The 21,220-nt window shown below is 47.3% G+C and overlaps 1 protein-coding gene and 1 non-coding gene across 5 annotated transcripts in view; one reads left to right on the top strand and one right to left on the bottom strand.

Moving 5' to 3' along the window:
* The window catches only part of PFKFB4 (6-phosphofructo-2-kinase/fructose-2,6-biphosphatase 4), a 40,851-nt gene that overhangs the window by 11,125 nt on the left and 8,506 nt on the right, over nt 1-21,220 (top strand). For all 4 annotated transcript variants that reach the window (XM_060022409.1, XM_060022408.1, XM_060022407.1 and 1 more), the window contains exons 4-9: nt 4,814-4,880; nt 7,520-7,594; nt 7,957-8,013; nt 8,429-8,550; nt 10,255-10,462; nt 11,037-11,183. In XM_060022409.1, the coding sequence (XP_059878392.1) occupies nt 4,814-4,880; nt 7,520-7,594; nt 7,957-8,013; nt 8,429-8,550; nt 10,255-10,462; nt 11,037-11,183 (676 nt within the window). The remainder of the gene's footprint in view (nt 1-4,813; nt 4,881-7,519; nt 7,595-7,956; nt 8,014-8,428; nt 8,551-10,254; nt 10,463-11,036; nt 11,184-21,220) is intronic.
* On the bottom strand, nt 16,254-16,326 carry TRNAG-CCC (transfer RNA glycine (anticodon CCC)). The gene has a single exon. It is a non-coding gene; the product is annotated as a tRNA-Gly (tRNA).

Below are 21,220 nucleotides of genomic sequence, written 5' to 3'. Positions count from 1 at the left end.
ATTTGTAGATCAAAGGTTGCATCAAGTGCAAATTCTGCAACAACCTCAAGCTGTGGGCACTCGTTAGCTGCTTTGATCTTCCCTACAGTGGGCTGTGGTGCCTCACTCTAGATGCTGAGACTGAGGTCAGGAAGTGGTGGTATTGTCTGGGATCCCTCAGGGTTTGATTTGAAGCCAGGCCTGTCTGAATCCAGAGTGTTTGTGGGGAGAAGAAGGAAGCTAGCCTTCCCAGAGCTCGCTGGTTATTCTGCTCAGACTGCCCATTGAAGGTAGGAACATTGGGATTAATTCTCATGGCGAAACCCAGACTCAGAAGAGGTAAGGAAGCTGGTCTAGGGTCACCCAGCTGGAACAGAGGCCCCAGCAGTAGAAGCTGGGGGCACATTCACGTGTGCCTCTCTGTAGGCACACCCTCTGGCTGTTCCTAGAAAGTCTCCCTCGTGTATCCAAAGCCTGGGTCTGGCCCCTGGGCCATGGGTCCATTTCCCATTAACCAGCCCCAAATGTCCCACAGATAACTGGCAAAATAGAAAGATCAGACTTCTTAAAAATGGGAAACTTGGGAAGAGAAGCCTGCCTTTCCCAGAGGCCCAGGTACGTACACATTGTTGAGCTTCCTAGAGCTACACAATGTGGAGGTCTGTCCCTAACACTGGGCACAGTGGAAGATCTAGAAGAGGGCATGTACAGCCATCTGTACACGTGCAGGTGTTCCCTCTTTATGTACACATGGGTAAGTGTGTAAATACACACCAGGCACCCTCATATATGTGCACACAGTCACATACTGCAGGAAGGTGTGTACACATACCGTATGTACACACGTGGGCGTTCACACACGTGCATATCCTCCTGATACCAACTGTGTCCAACAGTTCAATTCAGTTCAATTCTGACCCTGTCTACCTGCAGTTAGCATCAGTTCCCACAGGTTAAGGACTCAGTCCCTCAAGACTGACCCCACTTCACACACCAGTCACGAGTCTCGGCGGGGGGCACCCGTACTTCTAACTGGCTATAAATTGGGGGTTCCCACAACCCCCTCTTCAGCAGGTTACTGTTCCAGCTCACAGAGCTCAGGAACATACTTGAGTTGTGTTTACTGGTTTATTATAAAGGATACAACTCGGGAACAGCCAAGTGGAAGAGGTGCACAGGCAAGGAAGGGGGCAGTGCGGGGAGCTTCCAGCCGTCTCGGGGTCTGGCACCCTCCCAGCACCTCATCTCTTCAACCTAGAAGCTCTTCAACTCTCATCGTTCAATTCATCTTCAGCCCCCACCTCCCTTCCTGGAGGATGGTGGCAGGGCTGAATGTTCCAACCCTTTCATCACTTTCTGGTGATCAGCCCCATGCTGAGGCTGTACAGGGGCCCCAGCCTGAGTCGCTACATTAGCATCAACTCAGGTGTGATTGGAAGGGGCTCCTTGTGAATGACAAAAATCACTCCTATCACTTAAGAAATTCCAAGGGTCTTAGGAGCTCTGCCAAGAACCCAGGACAAAGACCAAATGTATTTATCAAACCACATACACCCTCTTGTATGTGCACAGCTGCACTCCCACAGGGGCCCAAGGAATGCTCACAGGTGCTCACTCACAGACTTACACATACACATATCCACCCATGCATGCACGTGTGTGCCCGTCCACACTCACACCCACACATGTTCAGGCTCCCAGGCTGTTCCCCCAGCATCTCCGCCTGGGCCCTGAGATCCCTCCTACTTGGTGCAGCCTCAGCCAGAGCAGACCACAGAGATCTTAGCCCAGAACATGGGGCTCTAAATGTGGGTGGCAAGAAATGGCCCCAGCCGTGCTGAAACTGTAGAAATGTGTCTCGGGGATGTGGGGGGCTCTGAGAAGCTCTGGTTCTTTATGTCTCAGTGCAGAAAGAATTCAGCGAGAGACAAAGTGTTAGATGAGTGATTTATTAGAATAGGACACTTGTGAGGTTTACAAGTGGGTGGGCAGGAGGGCACTGTGCCCAGAACTTAGTAGGCTACAGTTTTATAATCAAAGGGAGAGTGAGGAGGGGGAGAAGACCACCTGCTTCCTCATCCTTGAGTAGACATCAAGCTTCCATCATCAGCTCCTCCTCCACGTGGGGGTGGGGGGCGGAGTTTTCTTGTCCCTAGTGGTCAAACTGGGACTGTCATGGCGCAATGGAAACGAGCAAAAAGGCGGTAACGTATACTAAAACATGGTAAATCAGCTCAGGTTTCAGTATAATGTCACCCTTTCCTTATACTTTTGTTTTTAGTGAGCACAAAGGAGCATGTCCTAGGAATCATTAACTTACCACTGGGCAGGAGGTGGGTTTCATTCCACCATTGTTTTATTGTCTGGGGGCATGTCTCATGCTTCTGTTGCATGGTTTTGTTGTTAAGCAAGCCTGCTTGGTTTTGTGGTTAAGCAAACCTGCTTTCTCGAGTGATCATTTTCTTATAGAGGTCTCCCATACTTTTTCCTTATGATCCCTTAGTGGGATTAACTAGTCACCTACTTTGTCCCTTTACTCTGTCCTTATCAATACCAGCTTCCTGGACTTTCAGAATTCAGGTTTTTTGGCAGAAGAAAGCACTTTGGGGTCTTAATTGAAAGGCCTAATAGAGCACAGAAAGGTCACAAGGAGGCATAAGAGCAGAGCTCCTTCCAGTGACCTGGACTCAGCTCTGCCCCCAGTTTCCTCATGACCCCAGGAGTCTGGTCGGCCTCTGTTTCCATGCTTGGGCACACTGGCCTGGCTTGGCCTGGCACAGTCCTTTGATGCACTAGGGGTTTACACACAAAATCCCAAGATCAAACAAATGGGAGATCTAACTTTACTTTTACATCAAAAAAGTACAGGTAATAGTGTTTGGGAGGAAAAATTTTCCCTTCTTACCTTCTAGGTTCTTTGGCTGGTCTAATAATTAAATTGACATGACACAGATTAACAGAACAGAAAAAAAGTTTAATAGCACGCATACCTCCTACACACATGTGAGAGACCTGGGAAGCCCTCCCCTTAATACCATCTTCAGCTGAAGAGAAAAGAAGATGTTGGGGGTGAGGAGTCAGGAGAATTTACCCGGAAAAGCTCAGTAAACGAGGGTAAGGTTGTTATGCGGATTTAAATCTATGCCTTCAGGGAATTCCCTGGCTGTGGACTCGGAGCTTCCACTGTCGGGGGGCCTGGGTTCAATCGCTGGGAACTAAGATTCTGCAAGACGTCTGGTGTGGCCTAAATCAATCAATCACTCAATCTGTGCCTTCAGGAGTGATAATAGTTTCTAGAGATAAAGATCATCTCCCTCCTCCTGGTACAGCGATGGAGACCCCCTTACAAAAGGAGATTTCCCTTATACTTGTAAATGTCTCTCAAAAAAGGGTAACTTCTACTCATGTTTTCAGAGCTGCTCCCGTGTCTGCAGTGTCTTAAAAATAATCAGCCTAAAATAATCCTTATGCCAAAGAGACATATTTTGGGGTGGCAAATTCTGCTCCCCTGCATAGATAAAACGTCAAAGTGATTTATCTATCTTCGGACCTTACAGGGGAAATGGATAAAGTCAGAAAGATCCTTATATGTGGCAATCCATTTTGCAGCAATAAACGGAAAGGCTGAGATGTCTGAGGACAGACAGTGTAGTCAGTGGTCAGTCATGGTGAGGGTTTTGCCCTTCCGGAGCACCTGTGGACCCGGGTGCGAGAGGCAGAGACACGGCACCCTCCTCCAGAAGGGATCATGTAGGGCGTTCTTGGTCCACTGAAAGAAAGGAACAGCCTAAAAGTTGAGACTTCTGTTTTATTCAGTGAACAAAACTGAGGACTTAAGCCTAGAAGACAGCCTCTCAGATAACTGAGGGACTGCTCTGCAGAGGTAAGGTAGGTGCCATGTGTGGGCTCATTGAAATCATTCCTTTGATAGGCACCTCAGCTCTCTGGGGCCAGTGTCCTGTTCTTTCCCATTCTGAGTCCCCTGAGGGGGCCCCTTTGGGGGTGGCTGCAGTGGCTGATAGCTTGATGGCTGCAACACCCTTTGTTTGCTGATACACCAGGTGGCATTCTTAGTCCACATCTCCCTTCTAGAAAGGAAAATTGAACATTAAGCTTAATGCTGCCTTGGGGGCCAGCAGTACTGTCTCTCCTTTCCCACCACCTGCACCGCCTGCCCTGCCCCCAACACACACACAAGGGAGTGTCTGGTTTTAGAAGTGCTTATTTTGATAGTCAGGGGAAATGCATGACACTTAGAAATCATGAATATGGCAAAATGGCAGGCTGGATTTGTACATGATGAGATGAAGAAGGAAAGTACAGAAAAGTGGTATTTCAAAAAGTATTCCTGTATGTATACCAAGGGGGAAAGGGGGTGGTGGGATGAATTGGGATATTGGGATTGACATATATACACTACTGATACTATGTATAAAATAGACAACTAATGAGAACCTACTGGTATAGCACAGGGAACTCTACTCAATGCTCTGTGGTGACCTAAATGAGAAGGAAATCCAAAAACAGGTGATATATGTATACGTATAGCTTATTCACTTTGCTGTGCAGTATAAACTAACACAATGTTGTAAAGCAACTATACTCCAATTAAAAAAAAAAAAAAGTTCCTGATGGCCAGAAACACATAGCCTTCCACCTACAGGAGCAGGGTTACCAAACACTGAAAATCTTCCCAAGGAAAGAGAAACCTTGAGAAGAGAGAAGGGGCCCCAGGGGCTGCCCCGTCTCCTATCTGGCATAGGATATATCCCTGACCTACTGCCCTGCAGCAACAAGTTAGGTGCTTGGCTGACCTGTGTTTTCTTTTCTGAAGGCAGTGTGCCCTGGCAGCCCTCCGAGATGTTCGGCGGTTCCTTAGTGAGGAGGGGGGGCATGTGGCGGTGAGTATAACACCCTGGTGGTATCTGGGAGTGACATATGGGAGCCCACATACTTCTACCCCTTTACTTATCAGGCATCTGGAGGGGAAGGCAGGGTGTATGTGGCCCTAGATACCACTGGGTGCCAGCCCCTGGGAAGAAGTCTGCAACTGCTGTGCTGGAAGAAGCCAGAGGCCAGAGGTGGGCCAGGAATTTCCCTCTGGGCTTGTGGTTGTGTTTGACCCTGCTGGACTTCCCTCTGAATACTCACATTCTTGGCCACTCCACAAGTTAGAGGTGTCATGTTACCTAAGTCTTTAGCAAATGTGATTTCTCCTGGTGTGGAGAGCATCCAGCCCAACATTTGGTGGCTATTCCAGGAATCAGTTGAATGCTGGGTAAGGGAATTCCCCCTCTGTGTTGGACCCTCCAGTCAGATGGACAGGTGGGACAAGGCTGAGCAAGGGTGTCTGCAGGAAAGGGCCCTACCCCAACCCTATGTAGTCAAACACGGGCTATTTTTTCCTTCCTTTTTCCTTTTGAAGGCATGCATCCTGGAGCTCTGTCCCCCAGCCCCATCTAGATCAGTTGCCCTCTAGGTCTGTCTGTGGCACAGCTGTCACCCTGGGAATTTCCTTCTCTTCCCTCCTGAGTTGAATGCCCTGCTCTTGGATCCCATGTCTTGCTTTTCCTTGCTTTACTGACTTGTTTTGTTGGAGCACATCCTCTAATAGCTTTCTGAGAAAGGTACTTGGGAAGTAAATTTTGTGAGACCTTGCATGTGTAGAAATGTCTTTTCTTTATCCTCACATTTGATGGATGGGTGGAAAGAACGTTTCCTTTAGAATTTTCATGACATTGCTCCATTGTATTATGGCTTCTAGAGTGGCTGTGGGAAAGTCTGATGTCATTCTGATTTGCTGATCCTCCTTAAAAGTTTTTTTTTCTAGGGAATTCCCCGGCAGTCCCAGTGGTTAGGACTTCATGCTCTTTCTGCTGAGGGCCTAGGTTCAATCCCTGGTCAGGGAACTAAGATCCCACAAGCTGCACGTTGCGGGCAAAAATAAGTTAAAAAAAAAAAAGAAAGAAAAGGGCTTCCCTGGTGGCGCAGTGGTTGAGAGTCCGCCTGCCAATGCAGGGGACACGGGTTCGTGCCCCGGTCCGGGAAGATCCCACATGTCGCCGAGCGGCTGGGCCCGTGAGCCATGGCCGCTGAGCCTGCGCGTCCGGAGCCTGTGCTCCGCAGCGGGAGAGGCCACAACAGTGAGAGGCCCGCGTACCGCAAAAAAAAAAAAAGAAAAGTTTTATTTCCTAGAGGAAACTGGGGGCTTCTCATGCCCCTTCCTCTGGGGAAGCTTTTAGGGGTCTTCAAGGTGATGTGCTTTATGGTGGGTCTTCTCCACAATGCTGGGTCCTTGGGGGGACCCTTTCCATCAGGAAACTCTTCTCCAGCAGCTCAGAGAAATGTCATATATTTTACTTTGTTAAACCACCCCCGCCGCTTTCTCACAACTGAATCCCCACTCCCCTCCCATCTTCTTTTTTTTTTTAAATGAATTTATTTATTTTTTATTTATTTTTGGCTGCGTTGGGTCTTCATTGCTGCACGCAGGCTTTCTCTGGTTGTGGTGAGCGGGGGCTACTCTTCATTTTGGTGTGCATGCTTCTCATTGTGGTGGCTTCTCTTGTTGTGGAGCACGGGCTCTAAGCTTGCAGGCTTCAGTAGTTGTGGCTCTCAGGGTCTAGAGCGCAGGCTCAGTAGTTGTGGCTCGCAGGGTCTAGAGCGCAGGCTCAGTAGTTGTGGTGCACAGGCTTAGTTGCTCCGCGGCATGTGTGATCTTCCCGGACCAGGGATCGAACCCGTGTCCCCTGCATTGGCAGGCAGATTCTTAACCACTGCACCACCATGGAAGTCCCTCCCTGTCCTCATTTCTTGAAGTTCCTTTTATTCTGTTTGATTTAGTCTTTGTTTTTCATGTTAGAGGTTTTGCTGGAGCATCCAGTGAGCCCTGGTCAAATGCCCTTTGTAAAAAGTTACGCTCTAAAAGCTGCTTGGGTGGGCTGCCCCTGAGTGCTGGGCAGGCCCCAGGGGGGCGGTCACAGCCTGCCTGGAGGAGGCAAGGAGGGGGCCTGGGGCTCCACTTGCACCACCAGCCAGTCCTCCCGTTTCTTCTGCACACTTGTCCCTTTTTTCAGAGATGCCTGTGCCCTGTTCCTGACTACCGTGGTTCTGCACAAGCAGGTGTGCTCTGGTTGGTGTAGGTTTGTGTTTGGTTTTCTCTGTTTCTCTGAGCCAGTTACCATGTGTCTATCTTAAAAAACTGTGTTGACATTTCCCATCTCCTCTCCTCTCCTGTTCCCATTTTACTGGGGTGACAGGATGGAGTGGAAGTAAACGTGGGTTTAGTTCTACAAGTTTAACTAGTTTCACTGGAAGTCTTGTGAGTGAGTGCCTGCTGCCCTGCTTCCAGCTTCCTTGGGGTGCTCCCCAAGGAAGAGGAGGACCAGCCCAGCCATTGCAGGTCTGAAGGAGACTGGCCAGGCGGATGGCCAAACGGCAACTGGTCCTGATGAGAAATCCAGTCCCTGTGCTACAGCTGTCGGGTGGCCTCCCACCCTCTCCAGGACCAGAGGGTGAGTTAACCCCATTTTGGTCCTAGGTTTTTGATGCAACAAATACCACCCGAGAACGGAGAGCGACCATCTTTAATTTTGGGGAACAGAATGGCTACAAGGTGAGGCCTCCTTGGCTTACCTCCTTGGTTGGGCTGTGGCACGTTCGGGCCCTCTGGGGCCACTTTCTCGGCCTCCTGAGGCCCACTGGCCTCAGGCAGGTGGGCTCCTGAGTGGATTTGGGATATTGATTTTTCTCTCCACCTGGAGTTATCTTTCTGAGGAAGTGGGGGTCTTGGTGGGAGAGTCCTTCATAGAGCAGCACCTGCTTTGGTTCTGTGCTCCTTGACCTGACCCCACCCCCTGAAGAAGGGCCTCTGGGCAGCATGGCCCTCAGTGGGTAGGGAGCTCCAGGGAGCCAGGCTCAGGGCCCTAAATGTGTCTCTGGTTCCTTCCCTCCTGCCCACCCTGGTCTTTGCTGCAGACCTTTTTTGTTGAGTCCATCTGTGTGGATCCTGAGGTCATAGCTGCCAACATCGTGGTGAGTGGTGCATCTGCCCTTGTGGGAGCAGTAATACAGCCAAGATGGCCTGTGACAGTGAGGTCCATCTCCAGGTTAGGCTGGTGCCTGGGCCGACCTTAACTTGGTCTTCTTGAACATTGTGGGTAGGGGGGAAGGCGGTAGATCTCTGGGTCAGGTGGGGACTGCCCACCCGATCGCAGTCCCTCATCCCCCAAAGATGAGGGACTGCGGTCACAGGATGTTCAGTAATACTCTCTTAGCACTGGTATGGGAGCTGGGACCAGGGAGCCACTGGGCTCTTCCTAATGGGACCAGTGCCCCTGGGAGGCCAATCCTCCTGCCCAGCCTCCCCCCAACCCAGCATCCTCCTTGGTCTCCGACCTGCTTGGCCTCTGGCCCTGATGTGTCCTTGCTCTGTGCCTGACCCCGGCAGCAAGTGAAACTGGGCAGCCCTGACTATGTCAACCACGACAGCGATGAGGCCACGGAGGATTTCATGAGGCGCATCGAGTGCTATGAGAATTCATATGAGTCGCTGGACGAGGACCTGGACAGGTGAGGCAGGGCAGCACTGTGTCCTTGGCTGCGGTGGGTGGTAGGTGGGGTCCACTCGGCTGCCTCCTGTGGCTCCTCAAGGTGGTGGCTGAGGGACCACCTCCGCGGGCAGAGATGGTCTGTCCTTTTTTGTTTCTTTCCTCGGGGTGGAAATCATGGCCCAGGGGTGACTTGCAGAACCGTAGCTGCTTTATCTGGAGCTCTGTGAGTCACAGTTTTCTGCTATTTCATCAGAAAATCAAGCCTGTTTTCTATTCAGAGGGTCTTCCCACAAGGCTTTTGCAAACAGTACACGCTCTCCTTTCAGTGGGTGGTCTGTATTTTGAGAAGGGGAAGGGGTGCCCAGACCCTGCCTACTAACAGCTAGCAGTAACCAGTGCTTGTGAGCCCCGCCCGCCTCCCTCCAGAACAGGGATCTGTGGGACTGAGTGCTGGGTGGGGACAGCAGCCAGCCACCGGCAAGCTCTTTCCGTAAAGGCTCAGGTGGTAGATATTTTAGGCTTTGGGGGCATACAGTCTCCGTTGCAGCTACTTAACTTTGCCATTTAGTACTAAAGGAACATAGATGATACGTAAATAAATAAGCATGATTGTGTTCCCATAAAACTGTATTTACAAAACCAGGCTGAGTTTGACTTGCTGGCCATAGTTTGCCAACTCCTGTATTATAGCAGAAATGGGGGCAGTGGTTAAGTGAATAACACTTAAGTAATTAAGTTAACGCTTAAGTAATTAAGTTAACTTTAATAACTGAATAAAGTATTACACAGTCCTTATAAATCATGCTGAAGAGACATGGGAAAGTGTATGTTATGTAGCATTAAGTGAAAAGGGTGGAAATATGAACTTATACTTGGGTTGTTTATAATTACGTATGAATATATAGTTACGAACGAAAGAAGTCAAGTGACTGCTGGGGGGATGTTTTCTGGGATGTTTGAGGGACAGTCCCTGGACTGAGTCCCCTCAGCGACGCTGGCGCTGATCCGGTGCTGCTGCCCCGGCCTCTGTGGTTCTCCTGGTCTCCCCCCAGCATGGCGTTGCTCCTTGTGGCTCTGTTCTCCACGCTGCAGGGCTGCACTGGTCCAAAGCAGGGAAAGCGGCGGAGTTGGGCTTATTGGCTGCTGCCACCAGCACCATCCTCCTGTGCTTCTTGTCTCGTCCACCTGCTGCCTGGTGTGGGACATGGCAACCACTCGGCACACACACATGACCCGGGCTGGGTTCTTGGGGGAGGGTTCGCTGGGGGAAGGAAAGGCCAGGCCCATGGATGGCTGACCAGGAAGACTGGAGGAGAAGCACGTTTGCCAACTACTCCCAGGTCAATCCTGGAAAAACTGTCTCTTGTTCACCTTACAGATAGGACGTTGAGAGCTCATAGGTAGGCAAGAGGGGCCCGGGGGACATAGAGCAGCGATGAAGGTCCCGATGTGGTAGGACTGACCCCTCGCTTTGAATGTCACCTTTTGGGAGCATGATGAGTGTGGAGCACCTCTCACGGGGTTTGTCTGTATGTCATGCGTGTCGTGTTGCTCCCACCTCACCCCCATCACCCGCGTACCAGCTGGCAGTCCTGTGTGTTGTGGTCTCAAGCCTGGTGGGGTCAGAGATGCAAGGCTCTGAGGATGGTTCCTGGAGCTGGCAGGGCGTGGCCTCAAGGACCCCGGTCACACTCACAGGCTTCTCTCTACCCTCTCTGGAAAGGGATCTGTCCTACATCAAGATTATGGACGTGGGGCAGAGCTACATCGTGAACCGCGTGGCTGACCACATCCAGAGCCGCATTGTGTATTACCTCATGAACATCCACGTGACGCCCCGCTCCATCTACCTCTGCCGGCACGGGGAGAGCGAGCTCAACCTCAAGGGCCGGATTGGCGGGGACCCAGGACTGTCCGCCCGGGGCAGGGAGGTCAGCGTGTGTGTGTGTGTGTGTGTGTGTGTGTCTGTGTGTGTGTGTGTGTCTGTGTGTGTTTATTTCTGTGTGCATGTGCGTGTGCTGGTGCTGGACTCCAGCTAACATGCAATCCAGGTGGATGACCTCATTCAGTCCGGAATGTTCCCATTCTATAGGGAAGGTCACCCGGCAGATGCCTGAATCTCTGGCTTGCACGCGAGCTCTCACCAGCTGGTTCCCTTTCCCTGGAGAGGCATGCCATTCTGGGAGTGAGCTGAGTCCCTACAATGCAGCTGATGCTGTGCCACAGTCCAGGGGAGATACTGAAACCTCAGTGGGAAGGTCATACAGCCTAGGGTACATGGTCGGGGGGTGAGCACTGGCAGGGGACCTGATGACCCACAGCTGGAACTACACTGAGGATCTCGGAAGAATGCACAGGGACAGCACTTGTGGGTGTGGGTGTCGGTGTCATCGAGAGTTAGTTCGTGTTTTTTACCAAAACTGTTTTCTCTAAGGCTGGGCCCCATGGACCCTTTGAGGGCAGCCCAGGACCTGTGCATCTGAATTTGCTTGTGATGTGTTTCAGTTTGCCAGGAGTCTGGCCCAGTTCATCAGGGATCAGAACATCAAGGACCTAAAGGTTTGGACAAGCCAGATGAAGAGGACAATCCAGACGGCTGAGGCCCTGGGTGTGCCTTATGAGCAGTGGAAAGTTCTCAACGAGATTGATGCGGTAATCACCATCTCTTCCCTCCCCTGCCCAGCTCTGGGCACAGCTGCACTCACCCAGGGTGACAGTGTTGAAAGGGGTCAGGGAGAGCTTTCTCTTTAACATTTCATTATTGTTTAGGGTTCTGATTCATCCCTCCCTCCTTCCCTGCCTCCCTCCTTCCCTTCTTTTGTATATAACTATCTAGGTGTACAAAGTGATGATTTGATGGATGTATGTATTGTGAAATAATTATCACAATAAGTTTAGTTAACATCCATCACCACATAGTTACAAATTTTAGTTTTCTTGTGATGAGAACTTTCAAGACATACTCTCTTAGCAATTTTCAAATATATGATACATATTGTTAATTATAATCACCATGCTGTACATTACATCCCCAGGACTTATTTATCTTATAACTGGAAGTTTATACCTTTTGACCCTCTTCAGCCATTTTGCCTACCAGCTGGCTTGTCATGCTTTTAACTGCCACTTTCAAATCAACAAAACCTCAAAGGGAAAAATGATGCCATATACCAGGTTCATCTCCTTGGGCTTCCCTTCACTTCAGGATCTTGGCCCCTCAGGTCTTCTCTGCCTTGTGGCTCTAGGGTGATATCAAACAGATTTATTTATTTATTTATTTATTTCGGTTTGGCTTTTCTAGTAGCTCTCAGTGGAGTGTTAGTCTAAAGCAAGCTAGTCTACCATTGCCTGATATGGAAGTCTCGAGATCAGATTTGAATCCTACAAAGATCACCCCAACTGATAGAATTGTTTTGTTGGGATGAGGTGGGGGGACAAGCCGGAGAAGGGAGACTAGTTAGAGGTCCTTGCAATGGCCTGGTGAAGTGATGACATCTGGAACTTGGGTGGCGGCAGTGAAAAAGGAGTAGATGGACTTGAGGGATGTTTCTTCATTTATTTATCACGTATTTATGTGAGGCTACTCTGTGCTAGGAACTGGGCCAGGTGCTGGGGACCAAGATCCTAATGAAAGGATAGAGGCTGTTGATGCCCAGCCAGGGGTCTAAAAAGGATCTAGGATGGCTCCAGATTTCCAGCCACTGGGAAGGGTTCTGGGGCAAGGAAGGTGATGAGCTCAGCTGAGGGCAGGAACTAATCTATTTTGTTCACCACATCGTAAGTGCTCAGTAAATATGTAGTGAATGAAAGGAAGACGTTCCTGGGAGATGTTCAAGAGCAGGTACCCAGGAGCCAATCCGATCTCCAAAGAGAGGTGGGGCTTGGGCATCCCCCCCACAGACATGGTGCTTGAAACTGTGGAATGGATCAGGTGGCTGAGGGAGGCAAAGTAGGGCCCAGGACAGAACCCAGGGGAACCCTGGCATTTAAGGGGCTGTGGAGGAAGCTATGGACAGGTGTCTGGTGAGGTGGAAGGGAAACCAGGCTGATGGGGTCATGGGAGTTAAGGCAGAGAGGAGGAGGCAGTGGTCAGTGGGGTGAGATACCATAGGGAGGGGGAGTGAGGCCAGGCTCCAAACTGACCATTGGGATGTCATAAGACCACTAGGATTCTTGGCATGAGCCTACTGGGTTGGTGCCCGGTGGGAATGGGTAGGGAAGTGAGTGGGGGGCAAGGGACTCAGAGTCAAGGGAGACTTGGCCGTGTGTAAGCTGATGGTGAGGGGCTGGTAGAAAGGGAGAGAATGAGACGACAGGAGGCCCTGAGTGGTGGCGGAGGCCCAGATTCCAGGGTATCAGTAGAGGAGAGGGGTGCAGGTGGCTATAGAGTGCTGTATCTCAGAACTTCATGGAGGTTTCACTCAAGAGTGAAAGGAAGGAGGAGTTTCCAGTGGGCGTTAGCAAAGGGGAAGAGTTGGCTTGTCTGGAGACCAGGAGTCTTCTGTGGCCCCCTTGTCTGTGTTCTGGGGGCGATCCTCCACCCCCAGCAGATGGATGCAGCTGTGGAAAAGGTAGACACTCATTCAGCTCGCAAGCTTGTTCAATTGTGTCCCTATGGATGAGATGGAATCAAGTTGGACAGAGGAGGTGAGGAGTAGGTAGGGAGGAAGATGATGAAGCCACATGCCATGGAATCCATCCCCGCTGGAAAAGATTGGGTAAGGGAAAGGGGGCGTCCATGACATTATGAGATGGGAGGGGCCACAAGCACAGCATTCATGTAGGGAGCCAGGCCAGGAAGGCTGACAGTGGGCTGTTAACCAGGGACATCTCCAGAGGGTCCCTTGGGAGCTTGGGCCACCTGGCCTCATGGAGGAAGCCTCTTTGTGAATAAGATCTTGTCCCCCGTCTGGTTATTGCTGGTCCACAGAAAACCTGTGACCATTCTTTTATTTGCTCTAGTACTTTTTCAGTTGATTATCTTAGCTTTATCTCAGGGACCTGTCATATCTTCTGAAATAAGGATAATCCAGTTGTTACCTTCCCAGTTTAAGTGCCTTGTGTTTCTGTTGTATATTCTTTTTTTTTTGAAAGTCTATTTATTGTTTATTAATTATTATTATTTTTTGGCTGCGTTGGGTCCTTGTTGCTGCACGCGGGCTTTCTCTAGTTGTGGTGTGCGGTGGCTACTCTTCGTTGCAGTGCGCGGGCTTCTCATTGCAGTGGCTTCTCTTGTTGTGGAGCATGGGCTCTAAGCGTGTGGGCTCAGTAGTTGTGGCATGCAGGCTCTAGAGCGCAGGTTCAGTAGTTGTGGCGCACAGGCTTAGTTGCTCTGCAGCATGTGGGGTCTTCCCTGCCCCACATGGGTCTTCCCTGGTCTTCCCTGACCAGGGCTCGAATCTGTGTCCCCTTCATTGGCAGGTGGATTCTCAACCACTGCACCACAAGGGAAGCCCTGTACTTTTCTATATGGTTGAAAATTTTCAAAAGAAAAAGTTTGTGTATCTCATTAATTTCAACTTTAATTATATCATTCAAATTTTCTGTCTTTTTTTTCTGTTTGATCATCATAAATCAATAGTTGAATGTTAAATCCACTCTAATTATAATTTTGTTGATTTTTCTTGCATTTTCAAGAATTTTACATTATTTTATCTTTTTTCTTCACATATTTTGATGTTTTATTATAAAGTAAAATTCATGACTTAGTAATTTGTGGGACATAAAAGGAAACAGATGGCCACTCCAATTAGGTTAATTCAATGAGGATTTATAAAAGGACCTTTTTTCAAAGATAATGGGCAGGATATAGGGACCTCGTAACAACAGGGACCATTGCTTCCCTTGGGCAGAGGAGAGAGAGGATATAGGAACCTGGGGACAAGGGAGCAGTGAGTAAAGGGCAGCCTGGTGGGATGGAACCTTGGGTGAGGGCCTAGACCACTGAAAGCAACTTCTTCAGGAAGGAGTCAGAATAAACATCTCAGCCTCACTCTCCTCCCTCCCTGTGACCTCCTGCCAGTGTTCCCCGTGGCCTAGCCCAGCAAGACATTAGTGGCCATGGGAGCCTTGTAGATGCATGCACAAAGGTCAACGTCCTGGGGCAGAGAGCAGGTGGAGAAGCAGAAGGATATGGAGGGGCAAATGAGAGGAAACAGCACAGACTTCCTTCTGTTTCAGCATGTAAAAGGTGCTGTTCCATTGTTGTCTTCTTCTTCTTTTTTTTTTTTTTTTTTTTTGGCTGCACTGGGTCTTCACTGTGGTGCGCAGGCTCTTCATTTCAGCATGCGGGCTTTTCTCTAGTTTCGGCGTGTGGGCTTCTCTAGTTGTGGCACGCGGGCTCTAGGGAGCACGGGCTCAGTAGTTGTGGTGCGTGGGCTTCTCTCTAGTTGCGGTGCATGGGCTTAGTTGCCCCGTGGCATGTGGGATCTTCGTTCCCCAACAAGGGATCAAACCCTTGTCTCCTGCATTGGAAGGCGGATTCTTAACCACTGGACCACCATTGGACCACCTCTATTGTCTTCTGGGTCACACTGTTTTCTAGCAAGGAGTTTTCTGTCATTCTTATCTTCGTTTTGTATATAGTGTATCTTCTTTTACTCTATTTTCTCTTTATTACTGATTTTAAGCAGTTGGATTATGATGTGCTTTGGTATGTTTTACTTTATGTTTATCCTGCTTGGAGTTCATTGAGATTCTTGGATTTCTGGGTTTCTAAATATGAGTTTGAAAAAAAATTTAAGATATCATTTCTTTAAATATATTTTCTGCTACCCTGTCTCCTACCCTGGACTCCAACTTCTTGGACCATTTGGTATAGTGTATAGAACCTATGGGACAATCCCACAGGTCACTGAGCTTCTGTTCATTGTTTCTCAGTCTTTTGTTCTTTCCAAGTTTCTGTTTGGATAGTTTCTATTGCTATATCTTCAAGCTCACTTATCTTTACTGCTGTTTTTGTTAAACTCATCCAGCATCCAATGAACTTTATATTTCAGGCGTTATGTTTTTAAGCTCTAGGGGTTCCGTTTTGTTCTTTTTTGTGTCTTCTTCTTTTCTTGTGATGCTCTGCAGTCCAGGAAGTGCCTGCAGTAAATTGCTGCAGTCGTAGGCTCCTTGTGTCCCTTCTGGAGGATCACAACCCTGCTCTGCCTGTTGTCTAGTGTCTACAAACAATTGTTGCATACATTTTGTCTAGTTCTTTTGAATTGTTTATGTTGGGCTGAGAGCAAATCTGGTACCAGTTACTCCACTGTGGCTCAGCCTTCATTTTGGATGGTTCCTGTTTCAATATAAAACACTTTTTGCATGGATTTATACTTTGACGAATTTGAATATTATCATCCCTGCTTTTCTTTTTCCAATTTTTTTTTGTAAAATGCACATAACATAAAATTTATCATCTTAACAACCATTTTTATGTGCACAGTTCAGTGGTAATAAATACATTCAGAATGTGCAGTCATCACCACCATCCATCTCCAGAACTCTTTTTTTTAATAGTTTTATTTTTGTAACCATGTTAATGTTTATAAATTTATTTACTTTTTAAATATTTATTTAGGTTGCACCGGGTCTTAGTTGCGGCATGTGGGATCTTTGTTGCAGCATGCGCACTCTTAGTTGTGGCATGCAGATTTATTTATTTACTTTATGTTTGACTGTGTGGGGTCTTAGTTGTGGCACGTGGGATCTTCTTTACTTAATGCATGCGGGATCTAGTTCCCTGACCAGGGATTGAACCTGGGCCCCCTGCATTGGGAGTGCAGAGTCTTACCCACTGGACCATCAGGGAAGTCCCCATCTCCAGAACTCTTTTTGCCTTATAAAATGGAAACTCTATACCCATTAAACAATAACCCCCATTTCTCCTCCCCACCCAGCCTCTGACAACTACCATTTTACTTTCTGTCTCTTTGATTCTGTCTGTATGATTTTTCTGTCTCTAAGTATGTCACATAAGTGGAATCATATAGTATTTGTCTTTTTGTGACTGGTTTATTTCACTTATCATAATGTCCTCAAGATCCATCCATGTTGTAGCATATGTCAGAATCACATTTTTAAACTTGAATATGGTTCCATTTATGTATATACCACATTTTGCTTATCCATTCATTTATCTATGGACATTTGGGTTGCTTCCACCTTTTAGCTATTGTGCATCGGGCTGCTATGAACATGGGTATATAAATCTCTCTTTGAAACACTGCTTTCATTTCTTTCTGGTACCTATGTAGAAGTGGAATTGTTGGATCATATGGTAATTCTATTTTTATTTTTTTGAGGAACCGCTATGCTTTTTTCCATAGCAACTGCACCATTATACTTTCCTACCAACAGTGCACGAGTGTTCTGATTTCTCCACATCTGTGCTAACACTTGTTATTTTTCTGTTTTTTTTTTTTTTTTTTTTTTTTTACAGTAGCCATTCTAATGAGTGTGAGGTGGTATCTCACTTTGGTTTTAATTTGCCATCCTTGCTTTTTGTCCATGTTTTTTTTGTTATGCCTACTCCCTTTTATTTTTAACCTTTTTCTGTCATTTCTTTAGATGAAAGGAACATATCTTTGGTTTATTTTTTGGCCTGAGAGCTTTTTTCGTTTAGGAATCTAAACCCATTCATATTTATTATTACAATCGCTATCTTTGTCCTTTTTTTTCCCCAGTACGTTGCAGATTTCTTTTCATCTCTTTTTTTTTTTTTCTGTATAAACATCATCTTTTCTGTGATTTGGAAGGCAAGCAGTGTTTTTATTCCAGTAGTCATTACCTTACAGCTTTTCTAAAACATTCTTAAGGAGAATGCTTGTAAATAAAGGAATAACTAAAATATACTTATCAAAATTAGTAACAGGAAAATAATTCTTGATTCTGTTGGGAATTATGAGGATGTGTTATTTCCATTTGTTTCCTTTCTGCCCTTTTTTTTTCTTTTTTTACTGTAATTGGGCAGAGTATAGCATCATGGCTTTTTTTTTTTTTTTTATCTGTTGTAGCTCTTCTTTAGAACTGATGAACTCTTTCAAAAGAGTAAGCAATTTCTGTGACCCGTTTTATAGCTCATTTAACCCATTTTGTGGGCTTTCATCAGCTGTGGCTGGTGGGAGCTACAGGAGGTTTCCAGCCCTGATTTCTTTCTCGTGCAAATAGCAGCTCCCTGACGCAGGTTAGGGGTCTGGTGTCTGCCTTCCAAGGGCACAGATATGGCTGGAGCATTTGGTTTCTCAGAGAAACCTTGGCAGCCCTGATCTTTTTTTTTTTTTTTGAGGTTAATCCGATTATTTTCCTAGATACACTGGATTCCCTTCTTTTTCTTTAGTTTGGAAACTATTCTAGTATCTATGATCTGTTAGTCATCTTTCCATGTTTATCTTTGTTCTTTCCTCTGTTCTGGTAAACAGCCTTGGGCTCGTCTTCTATTTTAACATTGTGATTTTTTTCTTAGCCCAATCCACAATCTACTGTCTTATTTTTCCTTTTTTGAAAACAACAGCTTTATCGAGATATGATTCACGTATGATACAGTTCACCTATTTAAATTGTATGATTCAATCGTTTTTAGTATATTCACAGAGTTATGCAACCATCACCACAATCAATTTTAGAACATTTTTGTTGTTCCAGAAAGCAACCCTGTACCCATACCCCCATTTCCTTCCAGTCCTTCCCCCCAGCCCTAGGCTACCACCAATCTGTTTTCTGTCTCTATAGACTGGCCTATTCTGGACATTTCCTTCCTCCTGTGGTAGAATGTATCAGTATTTTGTTCCTGTATATTGCCGAATAATATCCCATTGTATGGATATACCACATGTTATTTATCCATTCACCAGTCGATGGGCATTTGGGTAGTTGCCATTTTTTGGCTTTAGGAATGATGTTGCTCTGAATGTACAGGTTTTTGTGTGGACATGTTTTCATTTCTCTTGGGTAGATAGCCAGGAGTGGAATTGCTAGGTCATATGTTAACTCTACATTTTTTTGTTTGTTTTTTTATTTTGGCTGTGCTCTGTGACCTGTGGGATCTTAGCTCCCTGACCAGGGATTGAACCCAGGCCCTTGGCAATGAAAGCACAGAGTCCCAACCACTGGGACACCAGGGAGTCCCCCATGTTAACTCCATTTAAGCTTGTTAGAAACTGCCAGGCTGTTTTCCAAAGTGGCCGCACCATTTTACGTTCCCACCAGCAGTGTATGAGGGTTCTGATTTCTCTGCATCCTCCTTATCACTTGTCATTATCTGCCTTTTTTTTTTTTTTTTTTTTACGCGGGCCTCTCACTGTTGTGGCCTCTCCCGTTGTGGAGCACAGGCTCCAGACGCGCAGGCTCAGCGGCCGTGGCTCACGGGCCCAGCAGCTCCGTGGCATGTGGAATCTTCCCGGACCGGGGCACGAACCCGTGTCCCCTGCATCGGCAGGCGGACTCTCAAACACTGCGCCACCAGGGAAGCCCCTATCTGCCTTTTTTGTTATAGCTGCCCACACTAGAACACAGTTCGGCCAAGTTCTCTGCTGCTTTATGATAAAGATTGCCTTTTCTCTCTCTCTTTTTTTTTGGCCGCGCCACACAGCTTGCGTGATCTTAGTTCCCTGACCAAGGATTGAACCTGGGGCCACGGCAGTGAAAACACGGAGTCCTAACCACTGGACCTCCAGAGGAGTCCCTAAACATTCATATTTCTAGCAACATTCTGTTCATGATAATATACGTATTCTCTAAGGCAATAGAGGCTTGCTCTACTGTCCTTCACTTCCTTCTGAGCCATCACCATAATCACTTTTTTTTTGGCCACACTGTGGCTTGTGGGATCTTAGTTCCCCAATCAGGGATTGAACCCAGGCTCTCAGCAGTGAAAGCATTTGGTTCTAACCACTGGACCGCCAGGGAATCCCCCTAATCTTTTTTTTTTTAATTAATTTATTTATTTTTGGCTGCGTTGGGTCTTGGTTGCTGCACACAGGCTTTGGGCTACTCCTCATTGTGGTGTGTGGGCTTCTCATTGAGGTGACTTCTCTTGTGGTGGAGCACGGGCTCTAGGCACACATGGGCTTCAGTAGCTGTGGCACACGGGCTTAGTTGCTCTGTGGCATGTGGAACCTTCCTGGACCAGGGCTTGAACCCATGTCCCCTGCATTGACAGGTGGATTCCTAAACCACTGTGCCACCAGGGAAGTCCCCCCCAATCACGTTTATTTTATAAATTTATTTATTTATCTTTTGGCTGTGTTGCTGCGCACAGGCTTTCTCCAGTTGCGGAGAGCGGGGGCTGCTCTTCGTTGCAGCGTGTGGGCTTCTCACTGCAGTGGCCTCTCCTATTGCGGAGCACAGGCTCCAGGCGCACAGGCTCAGCATTTGTGGCATGTGGGCTCAGTAGTTGTGGCTCACGGGCTCCAGAGCGCAGGCTCAGTAGTTGTGGCGCACAGGCTTAGCTGCTCCACGGCATGTGGGATCCTCCCGGAGAGGGCTCGAACCCGTGTCCCCTGCATTGGCAGGAGGACTCTCAACCCCTGCGCCACCAGGGAAGCCCCTGCCCCCAATCCCTTTTAATGCCCATATTTTTAGCAGGTTCCTGGTGGCTGCCAACATTCCTTGGCTTATAGGTGCATCACTGCAATCCCTGTCTCCCTCATTACATGGGCTTCTTCCCTGTGTGTGTCTCTCTATGTCTTTACATGGCCTTCTTAAAAGGGCATCAGTCATTGGACCTCATCTACTTGATTATATCTGCAAAGACTATTTCCACATAAGGTCACATTCACAGTTCCCAGGGGTTAGGACTTCAGCGTATCTTTTGGGGGGAAGTATTCAACTCACAACAGGTAGTTTGTGTCTTTGTAGGAATTTTCCTATTTCACCTAAGTTGTCTTATTTGTTGGCATATAATTGTGCATAGTATTCCCTTATAATCTTTTTTATTTCTGTAAGCTTTGTAGTAATATCCACCTTTCATTCCTGGTTTAATAATTTGAGCTTTCCTTTTTCCTGTCAGTCTAGCAAAAGTTTTGTGAATTCTGTTGATCTTTTCAAAGAACCAACTTTTGATTTCGTTGCTTTTTTCTATTTAATGAATTTGTGTTCTAATTTGTATTATTTCCTTACTTCTGCTTGCTTTGGGTTTAATTTGTTCTTCTTCCAGTAACTTTTTTTTTTTTTAAATAAATTTAGTAAAATAAATAAATAAATAAAAAATAAAATAAATTTAGTTAGTTAGTTTTGGCTGCGTTGGGTCTTTGTTGCTGTGGGTGGACTTTCTCTAGTTGTAGTGAGTAGGGGCTACTCTTCGTTGCAGTGTGTGGGCTTCTCACTGTGGTGGCTTCTCTTGTTGTGGAGTGCAGGCTCTAGGCACGCAGGCTTCAGTAGTTGTGGCACATGGGCTCAGTAGTTGTGGCATGCAGGCTTAGTTGCTCCGCAGCATGTGGGATCTTCCTGGACCAGGGATCGAACCCTTGTCCCCTACATTGGCAGGCGGATTCTTAACCACTGTGCCACCAGGGAAGTCCCTCCAATATCTTAAGGTAGAAGATTAGATTAGTGATATGAGATCTTTTTTTTTTGATATAGGCATTTATAGGTTTAAATTTTCCTCATCATCTTTCCTTTTTAATAGACAACTTTGCCCCCAAGGCTTTGTCTAGGAAAAAAACCCTGAGGACAAAGGTAGAAACCAGCAGCTTTTTATTTTATTT

The sequence above is a fragment of the Delphinus delphis genome, chromosome 10 (genome assembly GCF_949987515.2).
Source record: "Delphinus delphis chromosome 10, mDelDel1.2, whole genome shotgun sequence".
Lineage (NCBI taxonomy): Eukaryota > Metazoa > Chordata > Mammalia > Artiodactyla > Delphinidae > Delphinus > Delphinus delphis.
This window is presented reverse-complemented; position numbering and strand designations above follow the sequence as displayed.